Here is a 20822-nt window from a genome sequence, read left to right on the forward strand (position 1 = left end):
ATTAATAATATGCTGTCTCTTTTTAGGGGGTGAATTACAGTTGCAGTTTCTTGTTTTACTCCCCATAAAACCAGGGACAGATGCACACCTTGCTGGCCAAAATGGGGCACAGGTTTTGTTCATGGGGTTAAATTGTTCATGTCCAACATGATTTGCTCTTTATCTCCCCTCTATCAGTCCTTCTGCTTTTCTTCTCTGTCTTTCTACCTCCCTCCACTGGAGTTATTTATACCTTTATTCCCTCTCCTCTTCCCTTTATCACCCCCACATTTCTACTTGTCCTCCTTCAGCCTCATCTTCCTCTGATTCTCTCTCCATTCCACTGTTCCCTCTCCCCTGAGGTGAGCAGTATTCTCAGGAAGGAGTCACATGTACAGTTGCTAAAGCAAGCAAATAAAAACACTGTTATCATTAAGAAATACTGCTAGCTTCTGTCTGCTTTAAGTGTGCCTGACCCTAAACTATGTATGTCTCAAGTTGGCTAATGAACACAGATTTCTATTACTTATTTTATTTTTATATATTTTTTAGCTGTATAGTCATTGGGCGAGATATTTTGATGACAGGTATGTAAACTCATGAATGAATGACAGTTGCTGCTTCCAGAACAAGTTGCATACATTTTAGTTGACTGGCTCTGCTCACTGGTTTCCCAAAGCACCGTTAGAAGACTGGACCGAATGGAAAACATTTTAGCTCAATATGTTTGCATTCTTCGGGTTCTCTGCTAATTCTGCTTTCCAGTTGATAGCATTCAGTCTGGTTGATAGTCGGTGGGTTAGCTAAACGTTGAAAGTGGAGAGGATAAATCACAAAGCATCATATACGCTAAAATCGCACGGTTGGACCTTCCTGGATGGACTTCGGTAGGCTATTCTTTTCACAGTGCCGTTTTTAGTTTTCTGTTTCACATTCATTAACTTATATTTTGTCACTTTGTCGCCTTTTTTTAAGCTATCGTCGCTAATACGTATAGATGAGCAAAAGGGACGGCATGTGCTAACAGGTGAGTTGTGAATGGTTTTGCTGACGTTAAGCACTGAATTTATAAATCCGCACAGCTCCGTGTAAGTGTCACATTTGGCGCTTAAAAAGATAAGCATGTTTATGTGGTCTTTATTAAATCTGAGGGGAAACCTAATTGTAATTTATTTATTTGAACAAATGTCTACTAGCAAGTGTCAACATGGATCTCAAAGTGTCTGAAAAGGAATTTAAAGCAGCCATATTATGCTCATTTTCAGGTTCATAATTGTATTTTAAGGTTGTACCAGAATAGGTTTACATGGTTTAATTTTCAAAAAACACCATATTTTTGTTGTACTGCAGTGCTCTCTCTCACTGCTGCAGATCCTCTTTTCAGCTGGTCTCTGTTTTAGCTACAGAGTGAGACCTCTTTTCTTCTTCTGGACTATCTTTGATTGCACTGCACATGCCCAGTAGCTCAGATGTAGATCATGTCAGCTAGCTAGCTCCATAGACAGTAAAAGAAAGGCTGACTTCGGTCAGTTACAAGGCAGGATTAGCTGGGAGACTTCTAAATGAGGGCGCACATGTAAGTAGTTCTTTTGTAGATTATGGTGAACTTGTGTGTGTTGTAGCAGTGCTTTGCTACTGAGAACGAGGTAGCATGCTAGCGTTAGCATGCTAGCGTTAGCATTAGCGTTAGCATGCTAACGCTACGAGCTAATGGTTGCGGTTAGCCTGCTCGTTTCGGCTTGTGACGTCACAAGCCGTGCCGATTTTGAACAGCTCACCCAGAGACCGAAGGCAGGACACATTCAGAAACCGTATCTCACTCTAAACAGCATGGATGGATTTTTTTCAAAGTTTGTATGTGTGTGGAAGCACCAGAGACACAACATAACACCCCAAATCCCAGAAAAAGTGATTTTTTCATAATATGGGCACTTTAAGAGGTGGATGCATTATTCGGTAACATGAAAATGTGTTTCCGCCCGGTTTCGAACCGGCGTCCTTCCCGCGCCGCCTCCGCGCGTGAGGCGAAGGTACAGCGGCAAGCCGATCCCCTAGCGTCACTGACAGTGGCCTACCACTTCCACCTGCCGTTCGGCACATGCCGCTGTAGTGAGTGACATAAGCCGCCAGGGGACCGGCTGTACCACAATGGCATACCATCAGCCACTTTTTAATACAAAACAAACCATTATCTAGCATATTACATAAAAACAAAGCAGCATGTTATTGTAGGCAAGGCTTTAGGACATTTATTAAAATTCATCTGTTGGGGAAGTTGAGTTTTCGCTTACTAATTACACTCCTTTCCTGCACAAATAGTCTGGCTCATTTACAACCGACAGATCACATTCTCATTTTATGGGGCCACTGATAGCTTTTCCCCCAGTCTGTACATTGTCCTTTCAAACTCTCTCCACTTATATTAAAAAATACTTGTCAAACAAACTAGCTCACTTATGCTTTGCAGGATATGTACAAAAGCAGTTCTATTATAACCAGTAACATTACACACACCATAATAAACAAAATTATCACAAGATACTAGTAGTGTCATACCACTCCTGTAATGATACTCTGGCAGTTGTGCTGCATCTTTAACACTGGCCATTGGTTTCCATTTTGGAGCATTATTTCTACTATATTCTGTTTATATCTAAATCAACTACTATTCCCTGCTGGCATTTAATCCCACAGATTACACTCAAATAATGTCCACTTAGTTTAATACATACGTCAGTTACATTACATTTAGCTGACACTTTTATCCAAAGTGACTCACAATTGCTATACAATGGACATAAAAAGTCCACACACCCCTGTTAAAATGCCAGGTTTTTGTGATGTAAAAAAAATGAGACCAAGATAAATCATATTAGAACTTTTTCCACCTTTAATGTGAATTGAAAAACAAACAAATCTTTGAGGGGAAAAATAAAAAAACTTACAATAACCTGGTTGCATAAGTGTGCACACCCTTAAACTAATACTATGTTGAAGCACCTTTTGATTTTATTACAGAACTCAGTCTTTTTGGGTAGGAGTCTATTAGCATAGCACATCTTGATGTGGCAATATTTGCCCACTCTTCTTTGCAAAAGCGCTCCAAATCTGTCAGATTGCAAGGACATCTCCTGTATACAGCCCTCTTCAGATCACACCACAGATGTTCAACTGGATTCAGGTCTGGGCTCTGGCTGGGCCATTCCAAAACGTTGTCTTCTTCAGGTGAAGCCATGCTTTTGTGGATTTGGATGTGTGGTTCGGGTCGTTGTCGTGCTGAAAGGTGAACTTCATCTTTCTAACAGAAGCCAGAAGGTTTTGTGCCAACATTTCCTGGCATTTGGAACTGTTCATAATTCCCTCCACCCTGACTAAAGGTCCCAGTTCCAGCTGAAGAAAAACAGCCCCAAAGCATGAGGTTGCCACCACCATGTTTGACTGTGGGTATGGTGCTCTTTGGGTGATGTGCAGTGTTGTTTTTGCACCAAACACACCTTTTGGAATTATGGCCAAAAAGTTCTACCTTCGTTTCATCAGACCATAACACATTTTCCCACATGCTTTTGGGAGAACTTGATTTGTGATTAATCAGCCACTTTAAATGATGGCAACCAGGTATGTAATGACTTATATTTAACATGTTTGAATGTGATTGGTTAATTCTGAACACAGCCACATGCCCAGTTATAAGAGTGTGTGCACACTTATGCAACCAGGTTATTGGTTTGTTTTTCAATTGAATTGTTCACATTATAGGTCATGTTAAAAGTGGAAACAGTTCCAACATGATTTATCTTGGTCTCTTTTTACAATCACAAAAACCTGGCATTTTAACAGGTGTGGACTTTTTATACCCACTGTATATCAGAGGTCACACGCCTCTGGAGCAACTAGGGTTTAAGTGTCTTGCTCAGGGGACACATTGGTTGATGTATCACAGTGGGAATCGAATCCAGATCTCCCTCATCAAAAAAGGCATATGTGTCATATCCACTGCGCCATCACCACCACCAGTTACTGGAAATATTTTTTATAATCTAGTGCAGCTGCAACATTTAATTACATGTCTTGATAGTGACAGGTGATGTTTGTCTGTACAAGTGTACCATGGGGAGTAGAAAATGAGTCAGACAAGGCAACAGTTGTTTGTAATTTTGTGTTTAATTACAAAAAAAAAATAGTTTAATCAAAGAGACCAAAGCCCATGTCATCATCGGACTCCTCGGACTCTTCCTTCTTCTCCTCTTTCTTCTCCTCCTCCTTAGCTGTAGGAGTAAACAGAGAGGGAATGGTTAATAAAGTCAAGATGCAGGGTGCACAAACGTAGTCAAAGCTCTGGGAGATATAACAATTTAAAAACCGAGAGATTAGTTCTCACAATGACGCTAGAAGATCCCAGTACCTGGGTAGTTCAGCTGGGATCCTTTTTGGGGAGGATTTCAAAATGACAAAAGGGGTTTCCCCTCTGAATTAAGAAAATGCTGGTTTCACTTTGAGCAAGACCTTAACCAGACCAGTACTCATTTAAGAAAGTCCATGCTACACCAATTTATTTACCAAACTGTTGGCAGGTCTACACCTCAAAAGCAGGCCATTTGTACAGCATGGGACTAAAATCGCATTCACATAATCATTAAAATTATCCTATTTTAGCGTTTCTGTAACAAGTTAAATATCAGAAGCATTTGAATGTTAAGCCTATCTCAAATGTGCCTTCCAATTTAAACTATCGTTTGTCCACTTACCTGGGGCGTCACCAGCAGGGGCAGCTCCTCCAGCAACAGCGGCTGCTGGAGCTCCGCCTCCGGCTCCGACATTGCAGATCAGGCTGCCGATGTCAATGCTGGACAGAGCCTATGAAACAACATTCACAGGTCAGTCACTTCATTCACATGTCGGCACTTGTTCTGGTGACTAACTTACAGACCTACAGAACTAAAGGCATTAGCACACCATTGTTCTTATGTAGAGCAAGCTCTTCTGCAATTCAAGTCTGTGCAGATAACTTACGTTGAGCAAACCCTGATACGAATATGAAATACTTAGAAAACCTACCACAGTAAAGTCAAGTTTTCTACAGACCCTTTGCAAACTTAATTCCGTACGTTCTAAAAGTACTTCTGCCATTTTCATTTTGATTGGCATAAGTAGTCAGCAACGGCAGCACAACACATAAAATCCCAACATTGTGATTGCTCACTACAAAACAAAATCAGGAATTCTGTTTTTGCAGCCACTTTTAATCTTGTACACAATTCCTGTAGTGGCCAGCTGAGCCTAAAGCTAAGGATTTGTCAGACATGAAGACTCCTAATTTATTTCCCATGGGAAAAAAAAAGTCAAAAGAAACCTGGTTGTCTGACTGCAAAAGGAAGCAATACAGTCAACAACATAGTTAATCAAGCTGTTGTGGACACTTACAGACACTACTACCTCGTTCACACCGCTGACCCGGGTTGGGCCAGGGTTGTCTGATCAGGGTTCAACCCTTCTTTGCGAAATTCAAACCAAGACCGTCAATGTGGGTATATCCCTGGTCATGATAATTCAGAAATCACCCAGGAGCAATGCATAAAAAAATATCTTGCGTGCTTTACACGTCATATTCAGTGAACAGCTAACTTCACTTGAATCTGTCATTGCACAGTAGAGAGAAATAAAGCTTATTTTATTGGTTTTGTTTTTTTCCGCAGTGATTACGTTCTAAAGCACAAATAAACTATGAACACTTTTGTCAATGGTTTTGTGCAGACTGATTTCTCCTCTGCATATTTATTGCAGCAGCTGGACAAGGAAGTAGGTTACTCTAGCAACGATTGATTTCATTAAAAGTAAAGTTGGGCTTTGCTGTTGGCTTAACGACTTATTTTTAAGAAAAGACAAGAGATTTGCGCTACCCAGCAGTCGCACTGGACTGCAGGCTGGAGACGTGCGTCTCCTGCAAGAGAGAGGGAGTAAGAGCGTTGGTGCAGAGAGATTTAAACAAAACTTATTTCCATACATTTACGTTCAAACGCTGGGTTTAAAGCTAAAGCTCCACCACCGCTCTGCAAAAGGCACACTAGTGAACATCCGGACACTCACTGTCAGCGGACTGTTCGGAAATAAATTGAACCGCCCCGCTGTTGTTGAAGCTGCCTGTGAAAATCCTAGATTTATACAGTCTATGGTGTAAAGCACAATGAGACAAAATTGTTGTTTTTTTTTTTCCCCCCCAAAGTGTGTGGCGACCTGTGACAACTGCCCCACTGTCATTTCCAACCAATCACATAATTTGTCCTGCCCCGCATTGACCCTAGTCCTACCCTGATCCAACCCGTTCTCTCACCTTGGCAAACAGACTTGGCCAGAAGGGCTCCACAGTGACTCCAGCAGCCTTGATCAGAGCATTCAGCTTGTCCTCCTACAGACACAGAAGACAGCAATTGTTATAAAACCTACTTCATTCATCCTTAAACTAGCAACAACTATATGCACGTTATCAGTACACAGACTAGTTAGGAGCAAAGTCTTCATTAGTGCATCACATCAATTTGCAGATTGTTTTACTACTCCACCTATGCTATTTTATGTTGTGCTTATTGAAATAGAGAGGGATGCTGAATTGATTCACAGTAAAGAGACTGATGAGTTTTTGAAAATCAAGTAATCACTTAAGTCGTATGTAATTTAATTTTTACAGCTTCTAAAATGTGGGGATGACAGGCTATTGCTTTTCATTTTATACACTGAATTGTCTTAGGCTTTGGATTCTGAGACCATATAGATTTAACGTTAGAACTATATTGATGCTATGTAACGTTACTGATTTAATGTAAGCAGCAGTTTGTAAAGTTACGTCATATGATCTTGTGCAGCATCAAATACATTTAAACGAAGGCACACTAAAACATGGCAATACAGAGGTTTACTAACGTTACTGCACTTTTCACGGCCATAACGTTAGCCCTTCTGAAAATAAAAGCATTTTGTGCTGTTGTGGACATTCACTAGAACTTGTGGCGAGTAACTACTACAGCCACATGTTGTATTTAACTCATGAACGTCACAACACTGACAAGAGCTGTCCAGACACAGAAACGTGGCCTAACGTTAGCAACAAGCATGCCGCCATTTTTGCCGGTATGCGACTGTTTGGACACCTGAACACCTAAACTTCTATATTTAACGGACATTACTACCCAAATTTGTCAGAGTACTTGCTTTCGCAGCTTTATTATTTAAGACTTTCACATCTAGCACAGCGCTCCCAAAGGGTGCAGTTAAGAGGCATTGGTGTAGCTAGCGGTCAGGGATAAGCCGGGGCACTTACGGTGACGGTGACTTCATCGTCGTGGAGAATCAGAGCAGAGTAAATGCAGGCGAGCTCAGACACGGAGGCCATTGTAGATGTTAGATTTTATATTTCTCGCGGTGGATGCCTAAATTTGACGGTGCTAGTCGCCGGATTGAGGGCCTTAGCTTCTGGTGAAGAACCGAGCACCTTAGGCACGTTAACTTCCTGTAGCGGAAAAGGGAAGGGAGAGGGCGGGAGCCTGCATGATATACTCTGCGTAAAGGCTGCGTTGCTCCGACGTCAGTGCGCACACAAAGTGACGACAGACGTAGTTGCATATTAATAAAACGAACGGTCGCTTGGTAATCTGTAAAGCTCCCACTATTTTCACTTTGAACATTAATTGATTTTTCTGCTAAATTGAATACAATTACACATAATAAAAGCCCCTCTACAACTGACATTTTTATTGATTTTATTATGTATTCTTTTTTTTCTTTTTTTTAAACAAATTACACATAATAGTTAGCTGTTGCCATTTAATTTGCATTGTATTGCTCTTATCATCATTGCAGTATCAATGTTGTTATAAAAACAAAATACTATACTTAAGAATTATAGCTCCTTTACATCTTGGGTGTTTGTTTCAGTTACTAGGTTCAGTTTTTAATAACACCAATAGGCTATACAAGTATAGCTGTAACCTATTAGCTTTACTTGCATACTAGTGAATGATAATGTGATAACAAAATATCTGACGTGAAAATGCTCAACTGCAAGTTGGTTGCCTGTAACAAGATGTTAAGTGTTGAGATAAATCAACGAACAACAAATGTATTTAATGTAAGGTCTTGAATCAGTATTATAGCTGATCGTACCATAGAATATTAAAGCCAGGACAAATAACACTTTTGTACAAATCTCTTTTTGCTTCATAGTGCTATAATATATTCTATATAATAAATCCAAAGTATTGAGTACATAAACGCTTTAATTTCATTCAACATAGGTACAGGTTTTTTGAACTGTCACAAGATGGATGAGCTAAGTGCTACTTAAGGTCACGGCATGTGCCTGAGGAAAACATTTAGCGAATGGAACAGGATAAGGTTGTTAATATAAGAAAAAAGTTTAATTTTGACAAATCACACATAAACATTAAAAACCAAAGTTTGTAAGAGCTTTGTAAATATCTGATGCTGTATATGCAGTTTATTTTTTATCATATAATGCATGACCTTAGAATTTAATATATATCCTATGGTGATCGACTGGCTGTTTTTGGATACTGCAGTCGGAAGGAAAAAGAACCTTGCAGTCGCAAGTCAAAGATCTTTGAGTGACTCAGAGGAAAGCTCTCGAGAAACAAATGTGATCATATGCCCGAGAGAGAGAGAGCGTACAACCCCTCCAAAGAATGCTCAAAAGAATCAGAGAAAAATTGAGATGGGATGGATGCATTTCAGAGAAGAGGGATTTGTGCAGACCTGTATGTACTAAAAAGGTTGGGGGAACCAGAAAAGAGAGTGTCCCGAAGGACAGTAAAAATCAGAACTTGATTGAAAAAGCTGTGCAGTTGTTTTTTCCAGGTGGAAAAAATGCAGAGGGAAGCCTTACTGATTTTGACATTGATTTAACTGACTTTCAGCAGAACTCATTAGAGGATAGTGTCACAGTCGGGGAACTGTATGAAAAGACGAAGTTACCTCTCTTACATTTCTATTTAACAACTAAGAAGAGACATTGACAGTGACATAAATCTGGAGGAAGAGAATAGTGATGCAACGGCACAAGAAGGTGAAAAGACACATGACGGACCTGATATCTACCGCCACTTTCCAGACACTTCTGCAACTGACACGTTGGAGATAAATACTTCAGATGTTATTTTTGTTGGAAGCGATACAGTATTTGCAAATGCGAGCAGTGAGTGTTTCACTTCTTTACACCACAGTCGACCCAACTGATGCATCTAGTTTGCCAGAACATAAAACATTATTTAATGTAAATACTTTAGAGGATAGTGCCATTGTGACTTTCCACACAGAAAGCATTTCTGGGATGGAGTACTTCAGTTTTGATGATACCTTGCCTTTGTCTCAGGAACTGTCTTTTTAACACCCCGTGCCTCCTTCCATGGATTTGTTGCAGGAACAAGCCAGTCCGAGAAAAGGAGTGAAGAAAATTATTGTTGTTCATCGTGGACAGATTCTTATAGAACTTATTTAAGTGTTTTCTGAGGAAAGCATCATGGAGGATATTTACTTTCAAGTTATTCTCCCCGATGGAAAGCTTGAAAAGGCTGTGGATGATGGAGGTGTTTTGAGGGATGTACTGTCAGAATTTTGGAATGACTTTTATGAGCAGTGCACTATGGGAAATGGCTTCAAAGTGCCATACCTACATCATGATTTTGGGAAACAAGAAATGGGAAAGTGCAGGTCGAATAATCACACTTGGCTGGCAAAAAGAGAAGTCCCTTCCTGTAAAACTGGCACCTGTACTTCCGGAGCAAGCTGTTTTGGGCTTTGTTGAGAGTGATCTTGTGGACAGCTTTTTCAAGTATGTGTCAGAGTCTGAGCGAGTGATCTTTGAATCCTGCGTTCAGATTTTAAAGTTGTTGACCAAGAATAATTGTTTGAAATCATGGATAATCACAACTGCCGGAGGCTTCCAACAGCAGATAACATTGAGCAAATCTTGAGGGAGCTTGCTAACCAAAAACTGATTCAAGAGCCCGCTTTTGTGATTGAACAGTGGAGCAACACGCTCGCACCTGTTAGATCAGAACTGAAAGGGATTGCAGCAGTCTATGAAGAGCTACAACCAACATCACGACAGATCATAAGATCAAGTACTTACCCCAGTACCCAGAAGAAACATAATTTTGACTTTTTCTCTCATAATTATTACTTTTTATCTCATAATTTTGACTTTGTATCTCATAATTATAACTTACGATGGAGATATTTTTATTATCAAGACAAGGTTTTCATCAATTTTTTTTATTTTTCACTGGTGGAAATAGGCTTCCATAAGTTCCTGCTGCTATTATCACTTAAAACTAAAAGTGTAAAGAAAATGTACAAAATAAACCTGTCTGGAGGTTTTAAACCAATGCAAACATGTTCAGTCAACAATTTTATTTAATCACAACCAAAAGCACAAACATTACAAAAGAGGAAAACCATTTCAAGGCAATTATCTGGCAAATCTCTCCTGGCCTTATTACACATGCATAGACAAACTGTGCTGTGCATAGACCTAATTTATCCATATAGCTTCTATTTAAAAAAAAAAAAAAAAATAATACAAATAAAAAAAACATAATAGAACTAAGGAAGAAAAATCAAAATGTGACTGTAAATCCAAATATAGTAATACTTTCCTCAAGTCTTACGATTTACCTCACAATGTCAGTGTATATTTAAAAACATCAGATGGACAATTTATGGTGAACATACAAATCTCAGAAGTAGTTTAAAGAATCATTCTCACATTTGGCACCAACATATTTACTTGGCCCTAATATGTAAAAAAAATACTCGAGCAGGTAAAACTACAAAACCAGAGTGGATGGAAAGGACTGTATGGCTTTCAGTGGTACCCTCCTGTGTTAAGCCGCCTACACATGATCCACGGTAAAAAACGCTCTTCGTTTTCCTTTGGGAAGAGCAGTAGAGACAACTAGGGAGGAAGCGCTATACCTCGGCGTAGCGCACCGCTCGGAATTGCTGGCAAGCGCTGCGCTCAAAGTTAAAATGATTTCAACTTTGACCTTGTTGCGGCTGACCTTTCAAGGCTCAACCAAAGCCATGCCAATGATGATGTATACCTGCACCCTACCTCGTGGTTTTACCTCTTATCATGTGTAGGCAGCTTAACAGTGTAATCAAAGTCAGTATTGTTTAATGTGTGGACTCAAGAGAGTTCAACTCAACATATTCTAGAATGGTCAAGTTTAAGATTCTAGAACGTTTAGGCAAGTTATCCCCATAGATATAGAACAATGGTTATCCCCATCTCCATGGCAACAAATCAGAATCTTCTCTGCTTCTATTGCAGATAAAAATTCTGAAACATTGAGGCAATGTATCCCCTTCACCATGGCAACAAATCAGAATCTGCTATTGTGATACTATTAACAGCCGTATTACATCGGTGGAAAGTACATTTGTAAAACTCTTAAAGTTAAGTGTTGTATTTGACATTTCTCATTAATTCTTTGTTTCATTTTAAGTGTCCTTTTCTTTGTCTTCTGCCTCAGTCATTTTAAGCATGTATATTCCTGCTTTAACAGGATCTGTCATTCTGGAATTTGTACCAGGGTTAAAACACGAAAGCTTTGTCTTCATCATTTTGGAAAAAAATAATTTGAAATGTCAACAAATTGATACTTTTTAAGAGCAAATTGTTAACAACCTTTTCACTGAGCAATATTTAAACATAATTATCACAATTTCATATACTTTCTAGAAAAGCACTCAAATTCTGCATCAGGAATGATTAACTGAGCTAACAATGCATTGACTTAGGACTGGGAAACTGTGATTGAAAGCTCTGATGTATCACACTTTGCACATATGGAATGATTATCTGGAAAATCAATATATTTAGATATATCATTCTTCAAAGCAGTTCTTCTCAAAATGTATGCAGTCAGTTAATTAATTGATTTAAACATGTTCAAAATTATAATAAATCCTTTTTTAACATTGCTATTAAAATTCTGAAAATAAAGTAAGTCAGTTTCATGTTAATTTGGAGTCCCACCCTTCTGTAATAAATCATACCTTACTCTTGCAGCTTAGCACAACCAAACCAGTATTTGCAGACATGCAAAGCTGGAAATCCAGGTAAAAAAAAAAAAGACATCCAGTGATATAATAACAGTATGGAGCTGTTCCAATAGACAAGGAATGTGACTGGCTTTGTGGATTGTGAAGAGCAGAATCTCTAGCTGAGAAGGCTCAAAATGACCACCAATATCTACTATAGTAGAGTTACTATAGTAATCAGTGTACTATTTCATACCAAAGGTGAGCAGTGTCTGACCTGTGGTAGACATGGTCACAGTCGTAAGCAAGGTGCCGGCCAGTCAGTTTAATGATCTTCCTGTCCCATCACACACTGCAAAAAAAAAACATTCCCCAGACTGCATGAGGCAGATAAGCAGATGTTGACCTTTCAACACTATGGGACGGAGCAAAAAGTCATAAAAACACAAGGATGTTGATGCGTCTGGTCCATTTACAACTAACTGAACAGAGCCCAAAATTTTTTTCCCCAGGTGCCTCTGGACCGTTAAACCAGCTCCGTTGATACTAAATGACCAATACCAATCAGTGGATACCTGTGGACTGAAGACAAGATACCAGATCATGGAAGCCAGAAGTATTTCCTCACTAGTCCTTGTGAGTCTTTCCTTTGGGTTTTTCGTCGTAAGAAATTCCGTATTCATTTACTCTCGTTTTGTCCACTGGGTAGAGCCTGGGGGAAGGGAGAGAGCGTTTTAGGTTAGAAAACTGTTGGGTGTGTTTTGTTGGTGCCTTAAGTATCTGTGTGGGTTTGTGTGTGTACCATTTCTGGTAGAGGTAAATGAGAAACACCACATCGTCCCTGAAACAGGCCAGTCTGTGGGACGTTGGCATGGTGATGATGAAGGCAAACACATCGTCGATGAAGGTATTGAACGCCTGGCAAAAATCAACCAATATCAGTCAATTCATATAAAAACTTATCACTAACAAGGATATTCAGTGACAGTGACTTAAATTAAATTATGTATCTAACATTTGAAAATAGCAATGCTAAAAAAGGGTTGTTATATCAAACATAATTCAGTATCTGTCAATCATTCATCTGTAACAGAACACCACAATATTTAAGCTGGAAATTTGGTGATTTGGAGTTAGTATTAATATAACAGCAAATCTCTAAATCCAGACTATCAATTCATTAAAACATAGAATAACTAACTTCTGTTGTGTTCTCACCTTGTACGTAAAGGCTTTCCAGGGCAGGTGGGCCACAGATTTCAGCTGTTAAATTAAGCATAATAAGTCAGTGGGATGTTTAAAAGAAAAAAAAAAACAGTCAATCAAATTACATGCAATGCAGTGGTGCAAAATTTCAGGCAATATTTGAACCATTTCATGTTTTAGTGAGCACAGTTCCCAAAACCACTGTGGAGCTATCTTTCTACCTTATATGTTACAAGTAGCAGTTCTTCTCTTCTCTTAGAGCAGAGATGTGGCACCCATTTTGAGTTTTTATAATACATGTATTTTGTCCATTACCACATTTTAAAATTTTATGAAATCTAAGAGCACTCTCACACACACATTGACCGTGATGAACTGACCTTATAGTTGACAAACAGTTGAGGAAGCATGAAGAGGAAGCCAAAGGCATATACACCTGGAACCATCAAGAACATGTTGAAACGCCTTTTCTATTCAATTAAATAATGGAAATCAATGGCACAATGAGGTAATCAACTTGAAGGTGTTTCCTCCTGTGTTCAGAGTTTGAAAAAGCTTACCATTAACCAAACTGTTGATCAACCATGAGTACCAACTAAAACAGAAAAAGATAAACAAAGGGAGTTAATCATGTTAAAACTGTTGACACTATAAAAATTGTTGTAAAAATGATGCATGTTATGTACACACAGATCCCTACCTCTTATATCGTAGGAATATTAGAGCATACACAGCCCCTCCGATACACAACGGGTAAAGGAGGTATGAGAGATACTTCATGGCCTACAGAGAAACACAAGGTAGTGTACATCAAGTTACATCACAATCTATACTGTCCAGTAACAAAAGTGCAGTGTGTGGTGTGGTTTATTATATTGTGTAGTCTATGCACGTGTGAGAGTCTATAGTGTCTTACCAGAGTATCATACTCTTCTGTTCTCCTCTCCGATTCATCTGATTTCCCATACTGTTCCACAGAAAAGAGAAACACACACAAATGAACAGTTAGCACATGTACTAACACATATTTTCTTTATCTGTACAGCTGTGAGGTGAGAGGATCTGAAACATGGGACAATGGCCAAAGAGACATTTCAAAACTATATGTGTTTATTAGAACTGCCCATTGTAGTATTTTTCACGGAAATTTATACCAAGGCCAATCATACACTTCTGCATCACAGCTTCCATTTATTCATTTGTCATGGTCGCAAAATGTTGCCGTAGATCCAGTGCTTGCTCTGTCCTTTCCGCTTCAACCCACAGTCATTTAGTAGAGAGCTGTATTACAGCAGCAGACAGAGAAAGAGGAAAGGGTCCAAACACTGGAGAGCAACCTTGATATGCAAGATTTGATTTATACTGAGCTATTAAAATAAATGGCAGATTATAGAAAAAAGATCGACCAGTTTTACACACACACACACACACACACACACACACACACACACACACACACACACACACACACACACACACACACACACCAGGAATGTTGGTTTGCCTCCTTTCCAGAAAACCTGAATCTTCAAGGCCTTCTTCACTTTCCATACCTGCAACAACGAAAAACATTCTCAAAACACAGAATAATACCATGCATTTATGAACAAGAATAATGTATTATAAACTCCACTTATCATCAATAGAAGTGTTGTTCATGTACATGTTTATGTTCAGTTCTGAATGCATTCAGGTGTATATTTTTAAGTGTGTGTTTCCAGTCTGTGTGTACTTACTTCAATGATAGAGCCGACGCCAGCAGGTATGAGGACAAGCAGGCTGGTCTGCTCGTCAAACAAATAGAGGAAAATCACTATGGTGCTGAAACAACGCCACAGCACTGGGAAATAAAACACAAAATATTACACTTTAACCGCTTTGACCAAGTTACTGACATCGCTCAATTATTTGGTCCAGACTTTCTGGGGATTTCACTTAATCCAGTAAAAGATAAATGTTCCAAAATGTTGATGCATTTGGAGAGTTATACTCTATCATATTGCTGTGGGTAAAATAATGCTCAACAGCATTTTGGAGATGGCTAATTCTTGCCATTACCTGACAGCAAGCACGCAAGAGCATCCCTTACTCTGTTGATGCTTTTGTTGCTGAGCAGGACGAAGCAGAACACAGATTCACTGAGTCAGATTATACTACACTGCAGATTCCTGGTTTCTTGTAGACTAACTTTTTTTTTTTTAACATACTGCACTGTAAAGCATTTTTCAGTCAGTCTCAACTAATTTATGGTGTGCATCTGAATCTCCAGACTTTTCCAACTTTGTCATCTGTTTTGCATTTATTTCCTGTCCAATATTGTGTTTTTTGTGGAAACAAAGTTACCTACCTGCTTTGCTGGACATTCCCACCATGCTTTTCTTCTGCTTCCAGAAGCTGATGTCGTTCTTGAATGCCAGGAAGTCAAAGAGGAGCTGAAATAGCAAGAGACAGGACATAAATCTGTCAAGCTACAAGTTTAGTGTTAACCATTCATGATCAGTACACCTTAGCGTAAAGTTTTCTTTTTCTTGTATTATTGGAGTGTCAAGTCTTATTAAAGGCTTGTGTTAAGGATGAAAGTGAAGAGTGGGTAAAGTTTGCTTCTAATAATACTGTATTTGGGGGTGATACAACTTTAGTATTTTAGGATTGCATGATCCTTTATTGTTTGTCCGTTCATGCTGATTTTATGATGATTTTGTGTGGTGGTTAGGAAGTTTCACTTCAAAAAAATTCTATATGTTTAATCAGGAATGTATCCACATGCTATTATGTCAAGGGATGTAAATTGGAGAATCATGCAATGCTCAGAATTTTTGCATTATATATACATATACTATTTTTTTATTCTATTCTAGTGTAATGTGGTGTGGTGCTCTGTGGCGAAGACTTACATGGAAGGCAGCTACAAAGAAGGTCAGAGCCAGGAAGTACAGGTTGGTGTCCACGAAGATTCCTTTAATCTCATCAGCATCCTTTTCTGTGAAACCTGCAACACGTACAGGGAGACAGACACACACATATACATGGTATTAAGAGTGCAAGGCTTCTACTGTGTGTGTGTGTGTGTGTGTGACAGATATGATTAACATACCAAACTGTTGCAGAGAGAAAACCGCGTCTTGCATGTGGATCCAGAATCGTAGCCTCCCCAGAGAGATAGAGTCGTAGGAGATGGTCAGAGGGAGCTCCATGGAGGTACTGTTGATCTCCTAAAAACACACACACACACACACACACACACACACACACACACACACACACACACACACACACACACACACACAAAACCATACTCTTTTACTCTAAGTTCATACATGTATGTGAAATGACAGATCCACATAATGTTATTTTATAGAGTCAATATTTTTAGACGTGTGATGGTCTCCAAACATTTGTAAACTATTATCTTCCATACATGCTTTGGCTTTATTTTATTCTGGGGCAGAAAGTAATTCATGTCTGGGGTCAGTGGAAACAAATCAACAAGGATCTGGGTCATCATACCAATCTTGTATCATTGGGTTGTAGTACACAATCAGTGTTTGCATTTTCCTCTAAATAAGTTCTGTGAGAAAATGTGCTTTTGAAAATCCGCCATGACAAATCACCTGAATATCAATTACAGTGTATTATATAATAATTATTTAAATGTAAAAGCTTACCACAAGGTCCTTGACCCGGTTGCTGAGCTCATCAACAAACAGCAGAGGTAGATAAACCATCTTCTTACCATTTTGGAATCTAAAATACAGAAAAACAATTTAGGTCTGTGCCATCCATTAGCACAAAGGTATGCTTAAAAGAAACTGTCTGACATATATATGCCTAAATATACCAGTATGCATTGTGTTTAACATTTAGAGTAGTTTTAACACCATACCCTTTTTAATTCTCATAGAGTGTTGTATGTGTGCATGTGTTTCGGTATTCACTGTCTTACACTCTGAGGTATCTGTGGACATCACTAGGCAGGTATTCTCTGTCAAACAGGAAGTGGTCGCTGACAATGTTGAGTGTCAGGCGAGTGCGCCAGTGAGAAACTGGGTGGTCGGCCTTGGAAGAGGGACCAGCTCCACCCCCTGCCGTAGGGTTACCATCACGTCTCTTCTGCTGGGCTTCTTCTTTCTGACCCTGTGGGATCACGTAGACGAAGCTATTTTACACTCAAATCAAACGCCCGATTAGTAACTAAACTCTTCCGTATCTATATTGATAAGATATAAATACTACATGTTCTGCAGTTGAGCTAATTAGGTATTAGAAAATGTAAGTGGCCAGCTTAGTGACCAAGATAAGCTACAAATATTAACACCAATCTTGCAGAATAAAACACCGGCTACAACTAAAAATAACTATTGATATAAACTATTTATACATCATACATCATCAAAAAAATTCTCAAAGTGCTCGCAATACAAGAACGAATATAACAGACTAATAATGACTACAATCAATCAGAATGTGCAAACGTAAAAGCCAGCATTTTTTAAAAGTGCATTCTTTTGGAGTTAATATAATACACTGAAGCAGGTAACTTAAGCACTTCCCCATGCCCTGACACACCCTTTACTCAGACAATATAACCGACTCAGTACCTGTGTTTGATCCTCGCCAGATATCAAAGAGATTTCAGGCAGTTTAGGGACCATGTATGTGGTAAGCTGAGCCACCAAGTGGACCTGTTGTGGATCCTGCCACGGAGTGACGCCAGCTTGATGGACAAATATTAGCGCATATAAAGTTCCATTGTTGCGGGTCTTCTTAGGGAGGGAGACATTTACTATCCTGGAGGAAAGAGAGGGAAAGAGGGAAGAGGATGAAAGGAAGGAGGGTATTTTTACATGGATATAATGTATATCAGAATATAGTGTGTTTATGCATGCATCTGACTTAACTAATCAGATCTGAGGACAGAGACAACTCATTTCTTAGGCTTATTACAACTTTTTTTCTATTCAATGTAAAATCTAAAAAGTTACTAAAAAGTAAGAGCCCCACCAACCTCTCAAATTTGCTGTTGACATCAAATTTTTCCTCTTTGTAGATCAAAGTATGTCCTCCCTCTGCATTGGGCTGCAGTGCAGTGTAGATACTCAACTGGGCACACACACACACACAAATATATTACAGATATTTTTACATTTATACAGTATACTACTGGCAACACACGCAAAAACAAAAATGAGCAGTGCTACCATCCATCCCTCCACATTACTGACCTGTAGTTTTGGGTCCCCTGCCAAGAAGGGTGTGATACAGTTGTCACCTTTGGGGCTGTCGCAGGGTTTAGTGTACACTATCCCGTACATCACCCAGCAGGTGTGGAGCACGTACACTACAAACACCCCCACAATCACAGTGGTGAAAGATGTTTTCAGGAACATGATGCTAGTTTGGTCGTCTTGTCACGTCGTCTCCCTCGGCTAGCTGAGGAGCAGGGCCATATGTCTACAAATGAGAAGTCATAGATAGAAGGTTAGTGTGTAGTATGGTGTTTTTCCAAAAATCCATGCTGACTGTTATGTGACTGTTAAAGATTTCATTCCAAGACCATCTCTATGCTACTTTAACAGACTATACTACAAGATTTTGGGGCCTGGCTCGCAGTGAGCGTTTATTAAAACTGAGGACTGAGGCCAGGACTTCATGCAGGCCAGACAAGTTTTTCCACTCCAAACTTAAAATATTTCTTTATGCACCTGGCTTTGAGCATGGGGGCATTGTCATGTTGAAACAGGAAATGGCCTTCCCCAGGCTGAAATGATGCGTTTCTCGGAAATAAGTTTGACAATATGCTTTCATGCATGAAACAACACCTTTTTTTATTAGTGTCAAAGCAACAATAGGATACTGCTGCTCAAGAGCAATTTGCCAGACCTTGCTCATCCAATTATAATCCACACTATACAGACAGCCTGACATCTAGACATAATAGATGGTGGGTGACAAGATTATAGACCTGACATTATCTGACTTATTGTGAATACTTTGACGAGTTACTAGCAGAGTTGTCACATATTTATTTATGTGCCTGCGGTTACATTAAATACCCACCGGTTATTTTCTGGTGGTAGTAATTTACCACCATTTGATTGATAATGTAGGCTAGAGGCAATCTTAAAACCTTTAATTTACTTAAACTCTGAGAGCCGTCAAGTCCATATGGTTGCTTCTCTAGGGTTTTGCTAGTCCCGATCAAATGATTTGTTTTCTGGTGTTTATTGAAATCTGCTGTCTTCAACTCATTTTAACAGAGCGTCAGTGTTAAAATTCAGACGTCAACGTTAAACCTACCGGTGTTTAATCTGGCAGGCTGTCAGTGACAGGACTCTCTCAGCAGGCTATCCGTCCATACACTTTACCGATCCTGCCGGGTAGTTAGACGCGACGACATCGTTTCTTCAAAATCGTCCACCGTTTTTAGCTGAAGACATCTGCTGTCTACTCAACTGGCCTCTCCATTCAGGACAAAAACGGATCTGCCCTAAAAACTGCTAGCTGAAAGCGTGAGTGGTGAGGTGGATCTAAATTTCCGCCATTCGCTTCCTGGTTGATTTCTTGTACGGGATTTTGGGAGGTAACGCGAGACTTCACGACTAGTTTTGTTTTCTTTCTTTTTTTAACCTGTCTATGGTTTTTCATGTTGTGTTCTTCGTATGTTTTTGTATCACTTAAAAAATAATCAATTCAATTAAAAACAAAAAAAAACAAATGTGAATTTCGTAAAAATGAAGAAGAAGCAACATCTATTTTATAATTGTCAGTAGGCCACACGTTAGGATTCTGGGGGGAAAAATATTATACTATGAAAACAAAATCAACGAAACAAGTTCACCGGACTGTATATTCATATTCATTTTAATGTGGAATTTCCACACCCATAATTCCTGAAGTCTCGCCCATCGTTCTAATCTAACAAGATTGAATTTAGGAAGTATAGCCTATGAGTCTATCCGAATTATAAACAATAAGAAATGTGCCCATATAGTTAATATGCGACAGGATTTATGTTGTTATTATGATAGACCAAATGCATGTAAATCGTGATAAATGAATGACTTTAGGCTAATTATTTAAACACGGATGGATTTTTGGCTGATATCTATGTACTGGTAAGGTGTTTTGGCATGTATCATGGAAGTAGCCGATCATTTAATTCCGGCTGTTTGTGTGTGGACGTCCTCTTTAAAACTGACTGCCGTGACCCGGATTCGAACCGGGGTTGCTGCGGCCACAACGCAGAGTACTAACCACTATACGATCACGGCTAGCCACCCAATTTGGCACGGATAGTCGTACTAGCTCATGAACCTTCTACTTGCCTGGTGCTAAAATTATTTAACAAACAGCCTCTCCCACATGACCCTAGCGCATAGTCGCATTGCCAGACCTATCACAGCGCTGGGTCAGCTAGGGTACAGATATATAAATCAAAAAGTGATTTTCTATGCCTTTGCTCTACCTGTGAAATATTCTTAATACAATGAGCAGCCCAAACCTACAACAGTCACGGTGACATTTAATCAGTGACATTTAAGCAGACACTGTTGGACCATCATGACCTACTTTAGTCACTGATG

The 20822-nt window shown here is 39.3% G+C and overlaps 3 protein-coding genes and 1 non-coding gene across 21 annotated transcripts in view; 1 reads left to right on the plus strand and 3 right to left on the minus strand.

Moving 5' to 3' along the window:
- The window catches only part of ptk2aa (protein tyrosine kinase 2aa), a 69200-nt gene extending 68779 nt beyond the window's left edge, over positions 1 to 421 (plus strand). For all 18 annotated transcript variants that reach the window (XM_035992859.1, XM_035992860.1, XM_035992854.1 and 15 more), the window contains one exon: positions 1 to 421. This exon is cut by the window's left edge and continues 1408 nt beyond it. The gene's annotated coding sequence lies outside the window, so the exon portion shown is untranslated.
- Positions 422 to 4118: 3697 nt separating this feature from the next.
- rplp1 (ribosomal protein, large, P1) lies at positions 4119 to 7553 on the minus strand. The gene is made up of 4 exons (XM_031296176.2): positions 7292 to 7553; positions 6308 to 6382; positions 4725 to 4833; positions 4119 to 4244 (listed from the first exon to the last, which is right to left on the minus strand). Exons 1-4 carry the CDS (start codon positions 7361 to 7363, stop codon positions 4162 to 4164), a joined length of 339 nt encoding a protein of 112 aa, XP_031152036.1. The 5' UTR covers positions 7364 to 7553; the 3' UTR covers positions 4119 to 4161.
- A 3730-nt stretch (positions 7554 to 11283) lies between these two features.
- clptm1l (CLPTM1 like) lies at positions 11284 to 19815 on the minus strand. The gene is made up of 18 exons (XM_031296177.2): positions 19537 to 19815; positions 18462 to 18690; positions 18245 to 18339; positions 17838 to 18027; positions 17183 to 17373; positions 16905 to 16983; positions 16334 to 16451; positions 16134 to 16228; positions 15587 to 15671; positions 14976 to 15079; positions 14727 to 14792; positions 14156 to 14206; positions 13940 to 14022; positions 13800 to 13834; positions 13620 to 13675; positions 13252 to 13296; positions 12836 to 12951; positions 11284 to 12745 (listed from the first exon to the last, which is right to left on the minus strand). Exons 2-18 carry the CDS (start codon positions 18624 to 18626, stop codon positions 12661 to 12663), a joined length of 1659 nt encoding a protein of 552 aa, XP_031152037.1. The 5' UTR covers positions 18627 to 18690; positions 19537 to 19815; the 3' UTR covers positions 11284 to 12660.
- A 623-nt stretch (positions 19816 to 20438) lies between these two features.
- On the minus strand, positions 20439 to 20510 carry trnah-gug. The gene has a single exon. It is a non-coding gene; the product is annotated as a tRNA-His (tRNA).
- Between the last annotated feature and the right edge of the window lie 312 nt (positions 20511 to 20822).

This window comes from Sander lucioperca, chromosome 16 (genome assembly GCF_008315115.2).
Source record: "Sander lucioperca isolate FBNREF2018 chromosome 16, SLUC_FBN_1.2, whole genome shotgun sequence".
NCBI lineage: Eukaryota > Metazoa > Chordata > Actinopteri > Perciformes > Percidae > Sander > Sander lucioperca.

Coding starts and splice junctions, on each gene's coding strand:
- rplp1 (XM_031296176.2), bottom strand. CDS start 7,363: ATGGCCTCCGTGTCTGAGCTCGCCTGCATTTACTCTGCTCTGATTCTC. Junction 6,383..7,291: donor ACGATGAAGTCACCGTCACC/GTAAGTGCCCCG, acceptor CTGTGTCTGTAG/GAGGACAAGCTGAATGCTCT. Junction 4,245..4,724: donor CCCTGCTGGTGACGCCCCAG/GTAAGTGGACAA, acceptor TTACTCCTACAG/CTAAGGAGGAGGAGAAGAAA.
- clptm1l (XM_031296177.2), bottom strand. CDS start 18,626: ATGTTCCTGAAAACATCTTTCACCACTGTGATTGTGGGGGTGTTTGTA. Junction 18,340..18,461: donor CAGGGGACCCAAAACTACAG/GTCAGTAATGTG, acceptor GTGTGTGCCCAG/TTGAGTATCTACACTGCACT. Junction 14,207..14,726: donor GAGGCAAACCAACATTCCTG/GTGTGTGTGTGT, acceptor TCTGTGGAACAG/TATGGGAAATCAGATGAATC.